The sequence below is a fragment of the Leptinotarsa decemlineata genome, unplaced genomic scaffold (genome assembly GCF_025532065.1).
Source record: "Leptinotarsa decemlineata unplaced genomic scaffold, Ldec_3_MD MMD2_tig00002159_RagTag_RagTag, whole genome shotgun sequence".
Lineage (NCBI taxonomy): Eukaryota > Metazoa > Arthropoda > Insecta > Coleoptera > Chrysomelidae > Leptinotarsa > Leptinotarsa decemlineata.
This window is the reverse complement of record NW_027412574.1, coordinates 6,070,486-6,093,813: the sequence shown is the minus strand read 5'-3', so window position 1 is coordinate 6,093,813 and position 23,328 is coordinate 6,070,486. Positions and strand designations below refer to the sequence as shown.

Genomic DNA, 23,328 nt, shown 5'->3' with positions numbered 1-23,328 from the left:
CCCGAAGCGATGAAGGTTCGCTCTAGCCCCGCTATCGATGGTGACACAACGGCAGCCGAGGACCGTTTGCCTAGCGTCTACCCTCTCCGAGACCGCAACGACCACTGCTTGCTCGTATATCGACATCTGTTATCGCATTCAGTTGGGAGGTAATCTTGGTGCATGTAGTTGAGAAGTGGGGTTGGCTATGACGTCTTGACGGGTCCTATCAGAGTGTATTTAAGAAGCGTACGAGTGTTGGCTATGTCAGTTTACATCAAGTGAGTTAGTGAGAACTATTATATAAAATGTATTCCTGTGACTGTGGTAAATCTTTCACTCGTAGTGATAATCTTCGTCGGCATCAGCTCCAGAGTTGCCAAGGAGGGCCTGCAGTGAAACGGGTGAGAGTGGATAATGCAACACCTATGTATACGTGCAATTGTTGTAATGTGACAATTCCTATGACCCAAGTGAATTCTCACCGAAGAACCATGAGTCATAAAAATAATGCATGTGTTCAATTGTCTGACGGTGTTCAAATTATAACGAATGCATTCAATTGCCGCATTGCTACATACAGGGTGGAGAGTTCGATTGTAACCAGTGACTACATGTCATTTTTCAATAAGATTAGGCAGAAGGTCATTGAATTACTGGAATCAGCCATCAGGATCCATAAAAGCATCAAGGTGAATATGGAAGTTTTTGGGAATTATATTCTTCAGACTGATGATTCGAGGGACACGAAGTCATTTAATTCCCAAAATAAAATAGTGGACCAATCTTCAGATTTGAATGCTGTTTTTGATGGATTCCGTGATGTAATTGTGGCTCAAACGACTGAGTTCCAGGATCGTGACTCAGGTATTTATTTTTTAAAAATTTCAATAAGATTGAATAGTAATATTTTTTTTTTTATAATTCAGGTTGGACTTGTGAAAAAATATTGTTTCTCGAGGTCAACATTAATAAATACAGTCCACTGGAAGGACGTTCATATGTGAAGCTGCCTCAATGTATTCAATGGAAGAAAGCTGTTGTGAATGTTCGTAATGAAGATCAATATTGTTTTGCTTGGGCTATAACATCAGCATTATATCCTGCAGATAGTCGAGTGTCCGAACTTACGTCATATCCACATTTTTCCACTGTTTTAGATGTCACAGGTATGGATTTTCCGGTTAAAGTTAATAATAAGAGTATCGAAATATTCGAAGATAGGAATGATATTTCAATTAATGTTTACGGTTTAGAGAGTACATTTGAGAAGGGTAAAATGAAGTATGAAGTGATTGGTCCATTGCGATACTCACAGAGAAGACTCCGGAGACATGTCAATTTGTTGTTTATAACTGATGACTCCGGTAATGGTCACTATTGTTGGATCAAAGATCTTTCAAGATTAGTTTCTAATCAACTATCAGCTCATAGACAGAAAAAATATTTTTGTGACGGATGTTTGATATATTTTTCTGATGAGAGATTGCTTTTACGTCATAATATGTATGATTGTAATCACATTAGTACCACAACACCAACTACTAATTTAAAGATCAATAAATATGGTAGAATGGTTGCGGAAAATAAACTAATGTTTGAAAACTTTGAGAGGCAAATGAGGGTGCCATTTGTAGTGTATGCTGATTTTGAATCAGTGCTTAAACCGATTCATGTGAATGAGCCAAATCCTGGAAGTTCATACACGATTAAAACATTCAAACATGCCCCATATTCATTTGCTTATTTGATAAAGTGTTCATATAATGATGATTTGACAAAATTTGTTACATATAGGGGTGTAGATGCAGCTCAGAAATTTGTGAGTAGCATTGAAGATGATTTGAAAGAGATACATGAAAATCATCTCAGAAACCCTAAACCAATGGATACACAAACTGTCGAAGAAGAAGAACAGTTTGTTGCAGCCAGAACTTGTGGTATATGTAATAAAGCATTTACTGATGGTGACGTCAAAGTAAGAGATCATTGTCATGTCACAGGAAAGAAAAGATCACATGCCGCTCACTCGAAATGTAATTTAAATTTCAAAATACCAAACTTCATACCTATCATTTTTCATAATTTAAGTGGTTATGATTGTCATTTATTCATAAAAGAATTGTATAGGAATAAAGAGAAAGTTGATGTTATCCCGCAAACTAAAGAGAAATATATATCTTTCACGAAGCATCTCTTTACACACAGCTATACCGATAAAGATGGTGTGGTTAGGAAGAATTATCTCAAAATGAGATTTATCGATAGTTATAAATTTATGACTAATTCGTTGGAGAAGTTGGGTGCAAACTTGACCTCCGATCAATGTTTGGAGATGCACAAACATTTCCCACAAATTGAGAAATTCAATTTGATGAGACAGAAAGGTGTATTTCCATATAGTTTTGTTGATGACATTGACAAATTGAATTATCCATTACTTCCGACAAAAAATCAGTTTTATGACACACTCAATTGTGAACATATATCGGAAACTGATTATGATAGGGCTAGAAATGTTTGGAATTTATTCGAGTGTCAGAATTTGGGGGAATACTCTGATTTGTATTTGAAGTCGGATGTATTGCTACTATGTGATATTTTTGAAAACTTCCGCACCACAAGTTTAGAGATATATAACTTAGATCCGGCACAATATTACACTGCACCTGGATTATCATGGGATGCCATGTTGAAGTTCACTAATGTTGAATTGGAATTACTAACTGACATTGATATGATTCACTTTTTTCAAAAAGGTATACGAGGTGGAATTAGTCAATGTAGCGAGAGGAAACATATAGCAAATAATAGATTTTTACCCAATTATAATCCCAACGAACCTTCCACATTCATTACATATTTAGATGCAACAAATCTATACGGTCACAGTATGTCACAACCTCTACCAACAAGTGAATTTACATGGTTGACACCAAATGAAATTCTTAATCTCGATGTGATGGATGTGAGTACTGATAGTCCGTATGGGTATGTATTTGAAGTGGACATTCATTATCCACAAGAGTTGCATGATAAACATTCTGACCTTCCATTTTTAGTCGAAAAAATAATACCACCTCGTACACAATCGAAAATTCCCAAATTAATTCCAAATTTGAATGATAAAAGAAAATATATTGTTCATTATAGGAATCTACAGCAAGCTGTCAAAAATGGATTGATTGTAATGAATACACATAGAGTATTGAAATTCAAACAATCATGCTGGATGAAACCCTATACAGATCTTAATACTGAAATGCGTAATAGGTCTAACAACAAATCTGCTAAAGATTTCTATAAACTAATGAATAATGCGGTGTATGGAAAGACAATGGAGAATGTAGATAATCGAATTGATGTTAGACTCGTTACACATTGGGAAAATATAAAGAAAAATATAGGTGCCAGCACTCTCATAGCCAAACCAAATTTCAAAAATTGTTCAATTTTCACTGATAATTTCGTTGCCATTCAATTGGGTAGAGTGAAGGTTCATTACGATAAACCATTATATTTGGGATTTTCCATATTAGAATTATCTAAAACAGTCATGTATGACTTTTTCTATGGATGCATCAAACAACACTTTGATGAAAATGTCTCTTTACTTTACACAGATACCGACTCGCTCATTCTTAAAGTAAACACAGAAAATTTTTATGAATTCATAAAAACTAACATAAGTAGATTTGATACATCCAATTACAGTATAGTTAACCAATTCAATATTCCAGTAACAAGTTCAGTCTTGGGTAACTTCAAAGATGAATTTCCAAATGATCCAATCATGAGTTTTTATGGTACAGGTGCTAAAGCATATTATGTGAAATCTGTTGATGGTGAATTTAAGAAAGCCAAAGGGGTTAAACGATCTGTAATAAAGAATGAATTGACATGCGAAGATTATCAAAAAATCGTCGAACAAGGTGGTATGATATTCAGAAAGATGAATTCATTTAGAAGCGTGTTACATGATATGTATACTGAATTAAAAAATAAAGTTGCATTATCATATCACGACGATAAACGATTTATCATTCCGAATACTACCCACACTCTTCCTTGGGGTCATAATGATATTGAATTTTATGAAAACGATCCAAATGAGAACATTCGTTGGATAAGTAATATTATTCAACAATCACAATCTCAGGAGACTCCATTGGATCAATTGATTAATTTATTATCTGCCGAGATCAATGATTGAAATATCATTCAATATCTTCAAAACCGGAAAATTCAATATTGATATTTATGTAGCCATTTATAATTAATAATATATGATAGAAGTAATGTGATATTAATGTATTATGTATGTATGTATATGTATTACTGTAATGAATATAAAATGATTAAAATTTTATTTGTATTATTTCTATTTCCCTAATCAATTACTGCAATATATAGTATAATGTAAATGACAGAAATATCAGTTTGAAGAGAATCATCGTAGAGTGCACAATGTCTAAAACAATCGATAAGTTTGGTAGAAAAAGAAAATGGGGTGGTAATGTCATTCGAGGTCCTCCTGGGAATGGTTTTAAATTAACAAAAGATGGTCATTATGACATGCAAAGGAAAATATTGAAAAATACAAGTGAACCAATTGACAAGAGTGATTGTGTAACTGTATCATATCTTGAGGGGGAAATTAATGGAGCAAAGGAAGTTATACTTCTAGCCCTACAAGCTGCAATACAATCCACAATAGGCAATATTGCTCGGGACGCCCGGCAAGCATTTGACGATAAAATTGCAGAGGCTCGGATAACTTTCACTCGTAAATTTGACAAACTTACAAGTGATGTAGACATAAAAATGTCTGACATAACAGCGTCTACAAATAAAAAATTTGATGCTATGTCAAACATAACAGGGACTACAATGAAAAAGTATGATGTACTGGAACAGAGAGTTGAAGTATTGGAGAAAAACCATAAAGAAGTTTTGGAGAGAAACTGGGCGGAGCCCAGGCAGTGGGCGTGGCCCGTTAGGGCCACGCCCCCCCCCCGTCGCCACCAACTTTTCGGATACCCCGCCCCTTCCCGAAGCCCCGCCCCCTTCCCGAAGCCCCGCCCCTCCCCTCCCCGAAGCCCCGCCCCCCGACTCCCAACATTTGCGCATGTACACCCCTACCCTCATCGCGCATGTGCGCTCCCACCATTTTCCCACCGCTCACGCATCGAAGTCGATACCCTCCGGAGAGCACTCCACAACATTCAGTTCGAGAAATCATCTCATCGAGAGCAGTCCACTCCACAACAAGGCAGTACGTTCCAACGACCAACTTGATATTTGAGTAAGTAAATTAGGAATGTTATTTTTTATATCAACTAACTTTGTATTATTTCTTCTTTTTCAGAATGGCAACCAATACACAGGAGGTGAATAATGCTGTGGCGTCTATTCTGCCGGTGTCCGCTGACCAGGAGGAGGCAGCATCTTCGAGAGCGGTGACGGGTGACCAGCCAACCACTTCGCGTTCGCGAGTTAGGTGCAGATCTTCTAGCCCTGACTTATTCGAGGAGGAGGAGGAAGTCAGGGCTGTGAAGAAGGTTTGCCAACGACCTGCAGCAAGGGTTGGTCCTATTTCAAAGTACCGAGCTACTTGCAATAGGACTAATCCTTATGCAGGTAGTTTTTCGACCTCTCGTAAGAGGGCCTCCACACCAGCAGCAGCACCAGCAGCAGTGGAAATTCCGAGGAGTCCTTCTCCGGAGTTGGTGATATTGTCGCCGTTGGTGACGCGACTACCACCGCTGCCAGCGACACCGGCGGATCCTGAGGTGTTGGTGCCACAGCCTATCGGAGAGGTTAGTGAAAAGATGAGTGTTTTTCTGCAGAGATGCAAGAAAGCAGAACGAGCTGCCCGATCTAGCGAGGCCGCGTTGGTTACCATGAAGCGACAAATGGCTGAAATGGATAACCGACGGAGGGAACTCCAAAAGGAAATGGCCGAAATAGATCGGAAGTATGCATCTCTGCAGGAAAGGTGTAAAGCAGAGACCTCTTCGATGAAGCTGTACAAAAAAATAGTGACAGTTATGGACACTCTTTTTGTAGATGAAGTGTAAATATAAGATTAGTTTTAGGTTAGTTAGGAGTATTTAATTATGGTAGTTTTAAGTTTATATTTGTTAAGTTTATATTGAATAAAGGAAAAGGAAGTGAAATAAAGGGTGTACACTGTTTTTTGGTTTGGTACACATTGAACAATGCGATGGTTGGAGCATTTTTCTTCACTTCCTCTTATTATTATTATTATTTTTTTTATTTCAATTCCAAGTTCTTCTAGACAAATACCTCACATCAATTTTTGTGTTCTCTAATCACTTGTAAATAATTTCATGTGAAGAAAATTTAAAAAATAAAAAATAGACATGTTTCATAGTGAAATCGACAAGTATATTTCATTTGTATTTTATCCATTCAAGTATCTCTTTCATTGAATATGTCTTATGTCACTTTGCAATTTACCCCTACTCATTGAATATGTCTTATGTCACACTACAATTTACCCCTACTCAATGTTCCACTCCTCTCCCACTCCCTCTCGAAAGTATAAAAGTAGAAATCATCTGATGAAACATTCAGTTGATCAGCTAGCATCGAGATGGAACCCGATTCAACCTCCGAACCCTATAGCTGCCCGGATCAGGGGTACAACTTCAATTACTGGGATAACAGCCAGGTACAGGTAGTCTCTTCCACCACGGAACCCCAATAGCAACAATCCCAGTTCTATATCATTCTTCCACAATGTCGAGTACAGGACCCATCCAAGTACATGAAATAGATTCAACGTCTGATCATTTGAGTACAACCTTCGCTCAATTTCTGCAGCGAATCTATGATCTTCCTGATGATTTCGCAGAACGAGTGGAACAAGGTATTCAGGACGACATAGATGCTGTTGACGATAATAATGCGGATGATGTGATTAGTATATCATCTGATTCAGCTGATTATGACGACGACGACATCATGAGTATATCATCTGATTCAGATGACTACTATGAGGATGATATCATTAGTATATCATCTGATTCAGATGACGATACCATAATTATTGTTTCTGATGATGAGGAGCGTTAGTCCATATCATTGCATGGATTAATAAAAAAATAACAGCCCTTTTCAGGGCTACAATTAAAGACTGAAACAATAAAAAAAATAGCTCTTTTCAGAGCTACCATTATACTTTCAAACAGAAACAGATTCATACCATTGTTAACATTATGTTAACATTATAATCTCAAACGAAATATATGTATGTGAAAGTATTCATCATTATATGCATATGAATGATTGACAAATGCCAACTTCAACTTTCATTTAAAGTAGTACTCATCATATGCATAGATATTCAATGACTATCAAATTCCAAATTTCGACTTTTCAGTCAAAGTAGTAATTTATTTGTCATATAATGTATAGATATTCAAAGACTAACAAATAGTAATTTATTTGTCATATAATGTATAGATATTCAAAGACTAACAAATTTCCAACTTAGACTTTTATTAGTCAAAGTATTCATTTGTCACATAATCTATGAATACTAATACAACTAACTACTGTTTGTGTGAATAATGTAGCCCTGAAAAGGGCTGTTGTTTTTTTTTTGACCAGTAGGTCCACGGTTATTGTGCCACAGGTTGGACATTATTACATATAATACATGTAGATACTCGGGTGAAGTTTGTTAGTGGCCTCTCGCAAGCTTCACACCAATTCTGTCCCATTTCCATAATTGAGACAGTGTTGTGGGTGTTGACATGGGCATATCACCCTCCATTATTGTTTCTATGCGAATAAAACCGAAAGCAGCACCAACATAGTTTTTTGTTCTCTCCATCTATTGTGCTGATCAATACGTATGCATCCAATGCACAATACAAATCCAAGGGATCTTCCAGTGTCTCACTGACATTGAGTGTTCGCATACCGATCCTCATAGCACCATCACCTTCAGTTGTGTCAGCTTCTATCCCTTCATCATCTCCTTCTTCATCCATGACCCTCTCAAACTCCATCACGTCATCATCTTCGTCGCTTTGGTTGGCCTCGTTTTCAACTTCGTCTATCTCATCTTCATCGACTCCAACATCTTCTGCTTCAACTATTACTTCCTCTAGCGGAACATTGACATCCTCATCATCTGATTCGTCTATCCAATTGTTTTCATCAACAGCAGCTATTCTATTTAATGCAGCATTTATTTTTGCAGAATTCATCTTGTTGTTGTTTGCTCACAGTTGTAGAGAGTGAATGAATGAACTCTAGGTTTGCAAGTCAACTTATATAGGAGGTGATGCGACTCCCACTTGACTCGTTTAGAGTGGAATAGTAGGAGAAGTTATCCCACTATACTTCCACATGATGTTGATTTGTATAAATAGAGATCGTAGGTATAGGAGAGAGCATTCAGAGTTTCTGTAAGTCATCTCTTAATATTTCTAATCGAATTAGTAAAATGCCGTTTCCAAAAGAGTGGAATGAAAAACCAAAAGTGTGTGTCTACCCAATGATGATTGCAGGGGCTATTGTGTGCTACTTTTGTCAAATAAGTAGACCTAAGGATTCAATCAATCCATGTACTGGTATGTGTAGTGATTGCGTGTTGCGGATTCAACTATCGCCTCCTTCTCATCCACCGAAGCGAACAAAATCGGATTATCGTCAACAACAGTTACAGTGTCTGAAGTGTTCCGAACCTATAATATTTAACAATATAGGTATCTGTAGAAATATTTGTGGTACCTGTGCTGCCGTTCCAACTCCACTGCAACGTTGTTTGCGTTGTGATACATATTCCATGAATTGTTGGAATCATGTATGCAATGCATGTAGAAGTACTTGGGATCTGTGTGAGAAGGTTGGTCAACTCTACCCCAATAGGAGATCCATTTTTTTCAATGTTGGTGTTTGACGCACGAGCAACAACTATTGAGGAATAGAGTCAAAAAACGTTCCACATCCACAGAGACATATTAACATTTTTCATTTTTTATTATCGTTATTGTCCTCTATTATTAATAAATATATATATATATATATATATATATATATATATATATATATATATATATATATATATATATATATATATATATATATATATATATATATATATATATATATATATATATATTTTGAATTTATTTGTATTATTTTCTAACATTTAAAAATACATGCATGCAACACAAAGTTTTCCTCTTAAATGACAAAGATTGTTACATGCGTGAATAGTTTAGTGAGAGAGCGCATGTGCCAGTTGATGAAAGAGCGCATGCGCTAGTTTATTTTCTTCTATAAATGGTGAGGTCTCAGTAACATCATCACCTTTCCTATCCACATTCTATTGCTATCACATATCATTCCTCAGACCTTAATAATCATGAGCTCTATGCCGCTATTGATTGCTGAAGATGGTTCACCACTTGTTGATATCGATCAGACTGATTTTGAAAATATTCCAGTATTACATTTATCGAGTCAAGATTCGATAAATGATTTTGATATTAACGACTTCGTTAACTTTGCAGATGTACCAGAACCAAATGAGCAAATTATTATTGAAAATCCGATCGTTTCGCAATTATCATCACTCAAACACTCTTCATCTACCCTTCCTCTTGGTGTTGATAAGAAATCTAGAACAATCAAGAGGAAGGTTACTAAGGCATCTTCATCGATTGTCACTGACTTTAAAGAAAAGAAAGAATCCAAAAGTGTTGTGCGACAGAAAAAACCCGCAACGAAAAGTGACAGATCGAAGAGGAAGACAAAAGGTACTCCTAAAGAAATGAAGAGTGATTTGAAAGCTGAACCGCTATCTTCTTTCAGTCCCCTCCATCGGTTTGGGGAAATGAAAAGGAAAGCAAAATGCCGTCTTGTAAAGGCACAGATGACTATTGCTGAACTTGAAAAGAGTGAGCGAGCTATTAATGCTAATAATGAAACTCTTGAAGCATTAGATGCCAAGATTGCATTAGCGAAGGTTGAATTGGCTAGAATGTCTAAAGATGCTGATGAACTCCGTTCAAAAATTGGTAAAGATAAGCAATTCCATCAACGTTCGAGAATACAAGCTCAGGCTGAGCTTGAGGAGTCGACTAAGCTTTATGAGACAGCATTATCAGTGAGAGATAATTGGCAAAAAGAGTTGGATACTGCATTTCAAAGTGACGGCGATTAGTTTTGGGAATGATAATGTGTTTTCAATATCGTGAGTTGAAAAATATAAGCGGGAATGGAGTATACAATTAATTTGGTTTGGTATACACAGAACATTGCGAATGGCTGGGGCAATGTTTACCGCTGCAATATTTTTCAGTTCACATACTTATAATTGAAATGAAAACAATAATGAACTTTAATATTACTTTATTCATAAAAGTCACTATTATATACATTTAAACCATATTTGATTCATCAATCCAAGAATTTTGTTCGCTAGGAAGGCCTAACCACTTTACATATACTTTATTTTTTCTTCTCTTCAACACCTTCTCAATCAGATATACGTCAGGATTCTCGGTTCGTAATAACTCTTCTTCGTAAAAACATCCTCTAATCGGCTGTTCATTCATATCTTCAAGATTATAAGTCGTTGGGATGGTTTTATTAATTTTAACAATCTTGAATAGCTCCGTGGTAAAATTCGCTAAGACTTTTCAAAAATATGTTTGTATTTACTTATACGTACAATATCATTTAATTGGAATTTGGGTTTACTTTGTCTTCCTCCAATTCCATTGATACCCTTGAATTTTAATTTTGTTGTTGAATCAACATTGATGGGTGCCATACCTATTGTACGATGAACTTTATTATTATATCTACTAGTTATAATTGGAAGAATATCAAGCCATTTGTGGTGACCTCTCATCGAAAATTCCTTGTAGAGCCATGCCTTTATTGTACGAATCACTCTTTCTGCTATAGCTGCCTTCTTTGTGCTAAATGTTGAATAATGATTGATATTATATTCTCGCATGAGAGATGAGAAGCTTTTATTGAAAAATTCTTTCCCTTGATCGCTTTGTATGTGTTTGGGGGAGTATTTGGCTTCTTTCAGTACATGTTTCATTGCATTAGTTACTGTACTACCTGTTTTATCTTTAACTGCTACAGTCCACAGATATTTGGAGTAACAATCTATCACTACAAGTATATATCGGTATCCTTCATTACTTTTTGCATAAGGTTGCAGTTCAGCTAAATCTATTTGCCATAGATCTGCAAAACCTTTGATGGTGGTTATTCTTCTACGAAAATTACGTCTTGCAGGTTTATGTAATTCATTAACAACTTGTCGTTTGACATCACTTATTTCATTAGTCATTCTATTTCAATATGATTGAAGAGAAAAGGTGATAATGTTACTGCATTGAATGATGATGTGACAGTGATCATTACATGTGAATATGTTAATATATTATACCTTCTTCACGTAATTCTTCAATTATTGAAATTATTTCATTATCATGTCCGGTATGTCCGGCTGACTTTGAAGCTACCAATAGTCGTAGGCGAGCAACTAACTCTTTCGGTGAATTCCAGTACACATAATTCACAGGTTTAGAATTATATATTTTTTCCATTTTCACTCGTTTGAGTGCTCCACCAATTTTACTTCTACTTCTTATTGGATATTGTCGTGAGTCTAATAGAGGTTTGATAACTTCACGAAATTTTTTAGAATTTGTATTTTTAAAACCATTCTTCAGATGATATTGTTTATATGGAGCATTCGTTATTTTCAATATTTTGGAATATACTTGACGAGTTTCTTCATTATCAACATCTTGTGGATTCTTCAAACAAATCATATCATACAATTCTGGACTACCTGCGCATTCATATTTTTTCACTTTATTAGCATCCCAAAATGAAATGTTTCCATCTTTGAAATTTACCACTAGACTTCCCATTTTCAGCTTTTGTGTAATTGGATCCATACGTACGCCAAATGTTCCATCATATGCTGGATTTCTAGATTTTATATTATTCAAATGTTTCATCAAAACATCTTCACCACTTTCATTCATAACAGGTGAGATGTCAGGATCCGAGGAATCGATGTGGGACGATGATGGTGTTTCGAATAGAGTTGTTCTCATATCGTCTTGAAGTGTGCTCGTGTCACTATTCACAGATGATACACTACCAAAAGATTGTTTTCTTCCTATTGGAGTACTCATGGGATAATTTGAAGTAGATTGAACAGTTCCATGATTTGGTGATAACACTGGTGATTTAGAAGTAGCGTTTGATGATAAAACATTCAATGGTTTCATTATGGGCTCATACAATCTTTCAAGTGTCGTACGATTTTCAATATTATCATTCTTGATAGAGTTGAATTTCTGCCTGACAGCTTCTGTTGTCTCTACTAGTTGACGTTTCAAATTTATTTCATTGTTTTTATTTTCAGGATCTTTTTTTGTATTCATAATGCCCTTTTTTTGAATTAAAGCTTAATTCGTTGGTGAAGTGACCACTACAATATTCAGTGATCGAATAAGTTCCAAAAACAAGATCATGGGTATATAAAACTATCGAATCCTTTGCGATATCTACCTTCATCTATTTTTCTATCCTTATCAATGACTAGAAATCCATATTGGTCCTCCCAGCATTTAACACACATCAATTGGAATTGTTTGAATGTTACATCGGGTGAAACATGATCTGAATAAATGTGATGTAAATTCGTCTCATCTTGTTTGAACATTGTAATGAAATTGGTATTGTCACGCACTAACTGTTTGGGTACCCGTGAATATGTCTGTGCTAGATAAAAACAATCAACATCCTTATGACGTCCCATACAGAAATATGATCTAATAATATCTTGCTTTTCACATATCACATCATCGAAAATGAAAACAGAATTAGGCTTAGCGTCGGAGGGTTCCACTATTTCTGCATTATTGCTGAATGTATAAAAACCTAATCCTTTTATAGGTTCCAAAACACTTCGCAAGTACTGATATTTAGGTTGATTGAGTGATTTCGAATAGAGATACACATTTCTAAATCTCAGTCCTTGTGGATGTGTTAATAGTGATATCATTGCATTCGTCTTTCCACAATTTGAAGGTCCTATAATGAGTCCTCGAACTGATGATGGAAGTAGTGGACCATGTCTGAATACCCTTTGTCCATTCAATCCACAACCAAATTTCTCATCTAGATTATCTACAGCAAACTTTTCTTTCTGTTTCTGCGCATCGTGCCGTGGTTGGAGACTATATAAATGTTATTAGCTTATTCATTTCAATGTGTACCATCAAACGATACGGACGTATTGAAAGTGATCGTAACATTAAAAGAGGTTGTGGTTTTGTTAATGATTTAATAAACAAACTTCCTTTCGAATTACATCTACCCGGAGGTTATCAATACTGTGGACCGGGTACAAAATTGAAACAACGTTTAGCTCGTAACGACCCTGGAATCAATAAATTAGATATTGAATGCAAAAAACACGATATTCAATATTCTAAGCATCCATCCGATCTTGCAGCAAGACATTTAGCCGACAAAGAACTTGAATACAGCGCTTGGGATAGGGTTAAATCGAAGGACGCGAGTATTGGGGAAAGAGCAGCTGCATTACTTGTCACCAACATTATGAAAGCGAAAAGACATATGGGCATGGGTTGTAGTACCAATAAGAAAAAATGTAAGAGGAAACAAACGAAGAAAAATAAAATTAAAAAAGTTGCATTTGGTGCTGGGATAGTCCATAAAGTGCGAAATGTATTGAAGAAAGCTGGTGGGAATCAATTTGTGACGAATAATAGCAAAAAAGCTATCACTGTGGCATTGCAGGCGGCACGTAAATACCTTAAAGCTGCCGGTGGAAAGAAGAAAATCCGCACACCACGCATAATTCCTGTTCCCAAGATCGGTGGACTTTTACCATTGATACCAATTTTTGCTGGACTATCCGCACTAGGAAGTTTGGCGGGAGCCGCTGCTGGTATTACCAAGGCCGTGAATTCGGCAAAAGCCAGCAGAGCGGCTTTAATGGAAGCCAATCGTCACAATAAAACCATGGAGGCTGTAGCATTAGGCAAACGCGGAAGTGGAATATATCTCAAACCATACCGTAAAGGTTTAGGACTATATTTAAAACCATACAAAGCCACAAACAAAACAAAAAACTAATTGAACCCCTACCTCAGAGGCCTCTTACTGATCTCGATCTCAGTTATTATGCACAAAAAATGAAAATTCCACATTTTCGTGGTGTTTTTATGCGTGATAGATTACCATCTTCAGGTCCAAAACAAAACGAGACAGCTATTGTTAATTTAGATGGAATAAGTGGACCAGGAACACATTGGGTGGCATATAAAAAATGTGGGAAAGAAGTCACATATTTCGATAGTTTTGGAGATCTACCCCCACCATTGGAATTGACTCGATTCTTTCGAAAATGTTCGAATGTAAAAATCAAATATAACTATGATCGACAACAGAAATTTAATACAGTTCTCTGTGGTCACTTGTGTTTGCAGTTTCTCTCTAAATTATTTTCCAAATAAAAATGGATTCAACACCAAAACTGGATCGGGAGGCTATCAAGGGAATGGGGTTTTCACTTAGAATGTTTTCAAAATATGGTACCTTGAAAAAATGGATAAAGTGATGCTTGCAAATATGCCTAAGGAAGTGATACTTGCATGTGTTGCACATGAGATTGCATATGTTTGGGAAAAGTTGCCTAAGCATCTGCAAGATGACATCGATATAATGAAACATAGATATTGTTATGAGCACCACCACCACGATCAAAATTCAGAATCGGATGTTAATGACGGTCCTATACCTCGGAAATCTATGTGTTGTATTTGTAATATAGAGGATGTGAATATTGGTATCAATAAAAATGATACTTATTACAATACAACACCTTCCAAAAAGTGTAAATTGTCTCAAATGTGCTGTTGCTGTGTACAATAATAAATTGAAATGTGTTTCAAAATATTCATCAGTCATGTCACGAAAGTTCGAGCTACAAGCTGTCGGGACAAGTGTCTTGAGTGCGGATTTTTTTCCACCAATTGAATTAGATAGGAACAGTCGTTATGGATTAGGACTTTTGGGATTCTATGGGTGCAATACAATCAATAATATAACTGAAGCTAATAACTTAGTTAGTTTTAGAATCAGTAATGACAACTCATCGATACCCCAAAAGTTGACAATTGAAATTCCATGTGGTGCTTATGAAATAGAAGAGATCAATGCCGTCATACAGAAACATATCATGTTCAGATTGTTTCATGATAAAAAACCAAATGATGTCGTTGCAGATGATATTTTCTATCTACACGCCAATAATAATACATTCAAATGTGAAATGCGATCCAAATATGAAATTGATCTGACACATCCAAATTCAATAGCAGAAATGATGGGGTTCGCTCATGAAATATTTCCACCAAATCAGATACATGAATCATCATTACCAATAAACATTACAACTGTGAGACTTATCCGCTTAGATTGCAATATAATATCTGGTTCATATATAAATGGTGAAGAATCCCACATTCTTTTCTCATTCGATATTGATGTTGAACCTGGCTACAATCTCACTAAAGTATTATATATATGCCTGTCAGTCCAGAAGGTCGTCAATTGATTCACAACATTACAGTGCGTATTTTGGATGAAAAAAATAACCTTATCGATTTTGGAAGTGAAGAAGAGATTTTCATTATTTTGGAATTGAAGAAAATCGAATAACTGTTGTTATGGGTTTCATTTATAATAGACAAAATCGCATTGAACAATCCCAAACGAGTTGCACTATCAAAAAGAAAGGTGTGCATAAAAAGAAGCTCATTCCACAAGTGTATGCTAAACAGTTAGCACATAACGCTCTGTCTGTGAGTGATCTTAAATTTTTGAAATCGATTGGATTGAAAGTGAGAAAATAACAATGGTGCTCGAAACAAACAATGAAAAGTTGAATATATTCAATGAACCAGTGCTCGATCATTCTCTCATAAGTTTACATGAGCACACATATAAGCCCTATGGATCACCGCTATTCAGGAATTCGGATGAAATCAGAATTGCAATCAATAATCAAGATGTTATACTAGATATTGCCGAGAGCTTCATTTACATAGAAGGTAAATTCACCCTCAAAGATGTAGCGAAAACATGCTATCTCTCGAATAATGCAATTGCATTTCTCTTTGACGAAATTCGTTATGAAATGGGTGGTGAACAAGTGGCTGTTGTTAGAAAACCTGGGATAACATCTACAATGAAAACCATGATATCATTTGGACAATCTCATGCTAACACATTATTGACATCTGGTTGGGGACTTTCACAATTGAAGCAAGATATCTTGGATACAAACAGTCATGTTTTTAGTGGAAAACTACCACTGAAATATTTGATGGGTTTTGCTGAAGATTACAACAAAAGTATCTTGAATGCCAAACAGGAATTGATTTTGATTATCGCTCGATCATTCAAAAACTCATATATAGGTGAGGTTGATGCTGATTTGGAAATAAATAAAATCGAATGGAAAATAAGGCATATTGTACCAGATGATAAACACAAGCTCAAACTTTTGAGTAGAATAAACAAAAGCGGTCTGAATGCCAAAATCAAGTTGGCGTATCGTATGTGGGACCTCTATGAACTACCATCATTACGTGGGACTTCTTCAGACATATGGGCCATCAAAACAACTAACGCATTGGAAACTCCTCGTTTTGTCATCATCGCATTCCAAAGTACTACCACATCTGAAGATAGAACACAAGATATTACAAAATTCACAACTGCTGATATCAATAGTATTCGAGTATACTTGAATTCTGAAGTTTATCCATATGAGCGTTGGAATTTGAATTTCGATAAAAAACTTGATGCTCCTGCTTATTATGCTTTTGAGAGTTTCCAGCGAAGTTATTATGATAAAGATATGAGTGAACCTCTGATGGACATTGGACAATTTAGAGAGAATCCACTATTCGTCATCGATTGTTCCCATCAACCGAATGCAACAAAATCATCAACTATTGATATAAAGATTGAGTTTGAGACGAGGAAGACCAAGTTTCCAGACAACACTAAAGTATATGCATTAATTTTGCATGATACAGTTTTAACATACAATGCATTGGATGGTTCAGTTCATAGCAGATATTGACACTTTTTTTTTCACTCTATCATGTACTGTTTTATGATCTTTTTTTTTTAATTTGTAACTGACTTATATCATGTATTGTATTTTATATCATATTTATTGTTTTGTAATCATTTTCTATTGTATTTCATCAGATTTAAATAAATAAAACATGAAAATAATACAAAGTTTTTTATTTGACATTATTTATGATTTACAGGAACATACAGACTATCTAAAATAACTTCTTCCTCATAATCATCATTTTCGCGACCATCTTCAATTTCCTCTCGATTTTCATCATTCAATTCAAAGTGATGAATAATCCATTCTGGCAAGTATGGTTGGAGGCTATACAGGAATCTTCTTAGGTTCAGTTCAATCATAACCTCACAAAGTTGCCACAATTCCAATTCATTATCCAAAAATTTGTTGCAAACTTCTGCACCACTCCAATAGTTCTCAGCATCACGAAGGCATAATTCGATTTGTTTTTCATCATAGCATACACTCATATCATAAACGCTTGCATGTTCGGCTCCATCACCCAACACCTTCAATTTAGACGACAAATGTTGAACCGATGATTTTAGATCTACAATATCGACCCAATCTTGACTTGCGTACTGCATCCACATCTTTAAATGGTGGAACTGAAATCGAATAAAAAAAAACAATAAGCAACCTCCAATTTTTCAGTGATATAATACTCACATTCCCATTTTACTTGTAGTTACAAAGTGAGTGTATTCAACTAAGTTAGTAATGTTTATATTTCCATATAATTATCATCTAATATATGAATATTAATAAAACAATAAGAAATTCATTATAATTACTATTATTATTCAATCATATTGAATTTGACTAGAGTTATCGTTTTCACACCAAAAAACTTTGTAAGCTATGACCTAAAGAAATTCACTATAAATTATTACTATTATTCAATCATATTGAATTTGACTAGAGATCGCGTTTTCATGCCAGCAAAACTTTGTTGGCTCTGTCCTAAATACATCATCGTATATTTACCACCTGATGAGTTGATACAAGATATATCGTCATCACTGAATTGCAACGAAATACGTTTTGGTAGCCATGTTTTAAATAATTTATCATTGCTCACATCTTGCAAAGTTAATAAAATTGATTTACCAAATCGTGTAGAATAAGTTGACATATTTTTAATTATGTACACTTCATCAATTGGCAATGATGATAAGGCCTTTTGCTCTAGTATTTCAACCTCCTGTACAATCAAATTATTAATTTTATTCAAGTCTACTTTTGAAACGGACATGATGAAAATATATATGAAAATATAAACAATTTCCAACAGACAAATACACTCACCGTCTTCCTTCTATTACGAACTGAATAACACTCTACCAATTGCTAACTGCTGCAGATATATTCGTCTACTGATTTCATAGTGTGCCAGGCATTTCTTTTATATTAAACAGTGTGAGTCACCCCCACCATGAAACCGTGAAAGATTCACATTGCTAGTTGCTATCCACTAGAGATGCCTGACGTCACAGCCAAGCCCATCTCCCAACTTGATGCGATAACAGTTGCCGGTACGAGCAAGCAATGGTCGTTGCGGTCTCGGAGAGGGTAGACGCTAGGCAAACGGTCCTCGGCTGCCGTTGTGTCACCATCGATAGCGGGGCTAGAGCGAACCTTCATCGCTTCGGGAGAGGTGAGGGCAGACCGATGAATACGCATTACTCTGCCACACGTCGTGGAGTGAACATGTCGCTCTCTAGCCGTTGAACGGTTATTGCTGTGACGTCACTCCACTACTAACTTGGTGCCCTAACACCGATGGAGCATTTATTACTTGGAGGATCTTCGAAGTATGCAGACGTATGTTTGTACATAGACAAACAAGCACATGATGAAACCCTGTACCGTGCATTCTCCTACACACACACACACACACATAAACACACAAAATCTCATATGAAAAAAAAATCTGAACGATCCATGCACCAGACACTTCAAGGTCACAACGCCTTGACTTCACTGCACAACAAAAAAACTTCACCAAACAACAACCAATAAAAAAAGCAATTAATACGTCATAGTGGTGGGGGGAGGCCGAGAATCAGCTGTAAACAACTACTCTGGACTAATAGGCCGTGGTCAAATGGAACCTGAAGCACCATATAGAAGTAATACCAAACGTTTTGGTGAGCGTCGTCCCCACCTCTAAAATTATAGATATGAGTGAAAATGTAGCTTGCTAGCATGTTGCCAATGCTGGTTATTCATTACGATCCGGTGATTTTCATGTCAACAAATTTTAAATTGAGAGAGAGAAGAATAACGCTGCACTTGTCGCTCGCATAGCCCGGTAACTGAAAACAACAACCTCGCATTTTTATCATCGGCATGCGGCATAAATTCACACAACATACAACTCAACAACATACTCATTTGCCGGCGGGAAACACTACCTGCCAGAAGAAAGCTGATGTCAATACCTCTCTCTATGATGATGGCTTTTGCTTCAATACCTAGTAAATTGGCAAAATATTACTTAAGTGGGTGAAGTCTTTCAACACAGAACGATTTTACGTTTCTGCGCTGACTCATCTTAGTTGGCGCGTAGTTCAGGTTCCATTCGACCACTAACCCGGATTTTGTTCTCTTTGATCGTTAACATTATTTCTACCAATGTCTCATTCATGCAAGAATGTTAATAAAAAAAAACAAATGTTTCCGACTTCAATTGTGTCACTATATACTCTACTCTATAGTTTTTGACAAATATGATCATGAACTTTCCTTGTGTATTATTTTCTATGACTGAGAGTAAGGCAAAATATAAAAATATTCAAATAATTGTACAAACTCAAGTTCATTTTATTATTTATATTACAATTATTATTTGTTTGTTACAGATATCGTGAAAATGTTCAGGCCCGATCTCAAATCATGCATGACAGACAAGTTAAACCCATAGACACTGCTGTCTATTGGGTCGAGTATGTCATTAGGCATAAAGGAGCGAGACATTTGAGAGTTACCTACACAGATCTTTCCTGGTACCAGTATTACATGTTGGATATTTTCACAGTAACTTTTGGACTAATATTCATAGCCATACTCATTATTAAAAAAGTTTGGTCAGTTTTTTGCATGACTAACAAGAGAGTAGTAAAACAAAAACAGTTTTAGTATAAATGTTCAAATAGATGGTCCATAATTTCATTTTTTATCAATAATCATTCATTATTGTTGAATTTAGTTTATACCTAAGTTTATGATTTTTGATCATAACACTGTTGAATCCGTCACCTCTTATGTTTTTTAAAGTTGAAATATTAAAGTATATTTTCCGACTTCTAAATCATTCTGAATTCCAACCATTCCGTATGAATAAAAACAAGTTATGGACCCAGAACTGTGAAACTAATAACTGGAAATAATTGAAACTAGTTGAGATACACTAGGTCAGTCCAATTGGGTACACTGGAAATTCAAAGAGAAAATTCAGCTTCAAGTGCATGGTGGACGGGATTGCAGATGAGGAAGTTTGAAAAGTGGAAATATCTGTCGTTTCTATTTTCTTTTTCTATTTTTTGTCTTTGTTTGGCACTAAATCAATTTCGAAGTCTTGGTCAAAAATACAATTCAGCTTATTATTTTACGCAAGTCATTGTCGTTGCTTTGTGGGGGGGATAATTTTCATTCTTTCTCAGCTTTCAATTTGTTTCTCAGAATTTTAACGTTGCGTCATGTGAGACTATTCGTAACAGGATTTCCGGGCGCATTGAATTTCTGAAGATGAGAAGACGATTTTTTCGGGTTTTATTCCTAGACATGTGACCTTTTCTTGAACTAAAACGGTTTCTGATTCGAATTGTTATGACGACTTATTAAACTCGCAATTTGACTGAGGTTATTTGAATTGAAATAGATATGACTGTGGTCAGATCGACGTGATTATTCATAATTGTTTATTTTCAAAGCTTCGAGGGAATTAGCTTTGCAAAAATTTCGTTGAAAGTTGTAACGTTAGACTGAAAAATTTGTTCTCGAAGCCAATTGTCACGTGAACCACCGATGAATTGCACATGTCTTTACATTTAAAAGTGATAGAAAATTCACATTGAGCCAAATCGAGTTGAGAAGCAGCAAGAAATTCAGATATATTTTGATCTTTTTGAAAATAAAGTTAGGCAATAGCCATAGGCGTGAATTGCAGGGTACGAAGGCAGTTGCCCCTAATTCTAATACCTACATTTATAACTCTAATAAGTTCAGCATTATGTGAGCGGACTTCCGTACTCAAAGCAACTAAAATTATACTGTAGAAACAGAGTAGGTAGAGTTGAAAGTGATACGGGGTAAATCTCAGAAACTGCATCGATCGATTGTGGGAAAACTATAATTATAGAGAATCTGAACATTTGACAACATACTAGAGTCGATGGGGGCAACTCGGCTAAAATATTTTCAAAATGGCGGCACTTCCGATTATTCCGAAAGTAACTATCAACTTCGTTATTTTAAATGGAACATCCTATATATTATCACATTTTTGGATTCTACATCAGAATCTAAATACTTTTTGTGCATAATGTGCTATATCCAAGTCTAACCGTTTTTGACATATTTGAGTTTTTATGTAAAAAATGATGTTTGCAGACCCTACAATATAATTATCAATTTTTCCTATAAGGCAATCTTTATCATTATGTTTTGATCGGGTTCCTTTATTATTATTATCATTAAAAATAAGGATAACTTTGTATAAGGATACCTATACCGAAAATTAGTAGTTTTTGAAATATTTGCAATTTAAAATTTTTGTTTCTGTAACGGGAAAAAAGTTTGAAATGAAACAATTGGTGGACACAACACTCCAAAAGTGGGGCAAACCGCAAACACGTGTTTCTGGCTATTGGCCTCATCAGCGCGGTGCAGCCAAGTGTAAAGATGGGCAACACTTGTTTGCCGAAAGCAGAAAACAACACATATGCACGGAGTCAACAATGATGAGGCCAATAGCCAGAAACACGTGTCCGCGGTTTGCCCCACTTTTGGAGTGTTGTGTCCACTAATTGTTTCATTTCTGATTTTTATATCATACCCACTCGATAAAATCTCTCTTTATATATATATATATATATATATATATATATATATATATATATATATATATATATATATATATATGATGTGTTGTTTTTCCGGGTGTTCATCCGTTGTGTACTATTCGATAGTCGACGTTTCGCCATCATCTCAGATGGCATTGTCAAGACGAGTTACTGCTTCGCTTCGAGAGGTGTAACTGAAAAACAACACATCATATTCTACCATCCGTGAAAACCTATATATATATATATATATATATATATATATATATATATATATATATATATATATATATATATATATATATATATATATATATATATATATATATATATACATAAGTGAAGGTAGAAATTTAATTTTAGAATTACCATCCATATATATATATATATATATATATATATATATATATATATATATACATAAGTAAAGGTAGAAATTTAATTTTAAAATATTTTCTTATACGAAAGTAACATTTCCTTTATATCAAGAGTACAATTATTAAATGTGTATTGCATGACAGAATTTTCTTGTGTTGCAATTATATTTTTTTCTGCCATGGACACAACTGCCGTTGATGTACCTGATCGCAAATCGGCTGTGGATGTTATTTCAGCACTGCCAAACGTTCTAAACACTTTGTTAGCTATTTCTGTCCTGGGGCTACCGATTTATCAACATACTCTCCAGCGACCGTTGATGACTTCCAACCGCCATATTTCTTTAGTGTCATCAAGTCTCCCCCAGATTCAACTAAAAGTGTAGCAGACGATCTTCGAAATGAATGACCTGTAAGTATATGAATTGGCATTTTCAAGTTGAAAAAAATTAGCCACTGCTTCAGGTACCTTATAAAACTGATTGCTACCCACAACCTGATTGATACATTTTCCATTGCAATATGCATAATATGTATATTCAGTAAAATTCAATATATTCTTCAGTAACTACAAATCTCCTGTTTACATCCTGTTGACAACGTTCCCGAGTCTTCAATATCATCTAATGTTACCTGGCTGATTTCACTAATTCGACAAACTCCTGCAAACCCAAAT

General features: G+C 35.4%; 2 protein-coding genes across 2 annotated transcripts in view; both read left to right on the top strand.

The window, feature by feature from the left end:
* Positions 1-20,514, top strand: part of LOC111515171 (UDP-glycosyltransferase UGT5) — a 33,608-nt gene extending 13,094 nt beyond the window's left edge. Inside the window, exon 4 of the mRNA XM_023171405.2 lies at positions 20,074-20,514. Within this exon, the coding sequence (XP_023027173.2) occupies positions 20,074-20,350 (277 nt within the window). The 3' untranslated portion in view covers positions 20,351-20,514. The remainder of the gene's footprint in view (positions 1-20,073) is intronic.
* On the top strand, positions 5,080-6,211 carry LOC141483017 (uncharacterized). The gene is made up of 2 exons (XM_074177133.1): positions 5,080-5,284; positions 5,348-6,211. The coding sequence occupies exons 1-2, from the start codon at positions 5,133-5,135 to the stop codon at positions 6,057-6,059; spliced, it is 864 nt and encodes a 287-aa protein (XP_074033234.1). The 5' UTR covers positions 5,080-5,132; the 3' UTR covers positions 6,060-6,211.
* Positions 20,515-23,328: the final 2,814 nt, after the last annotated feature.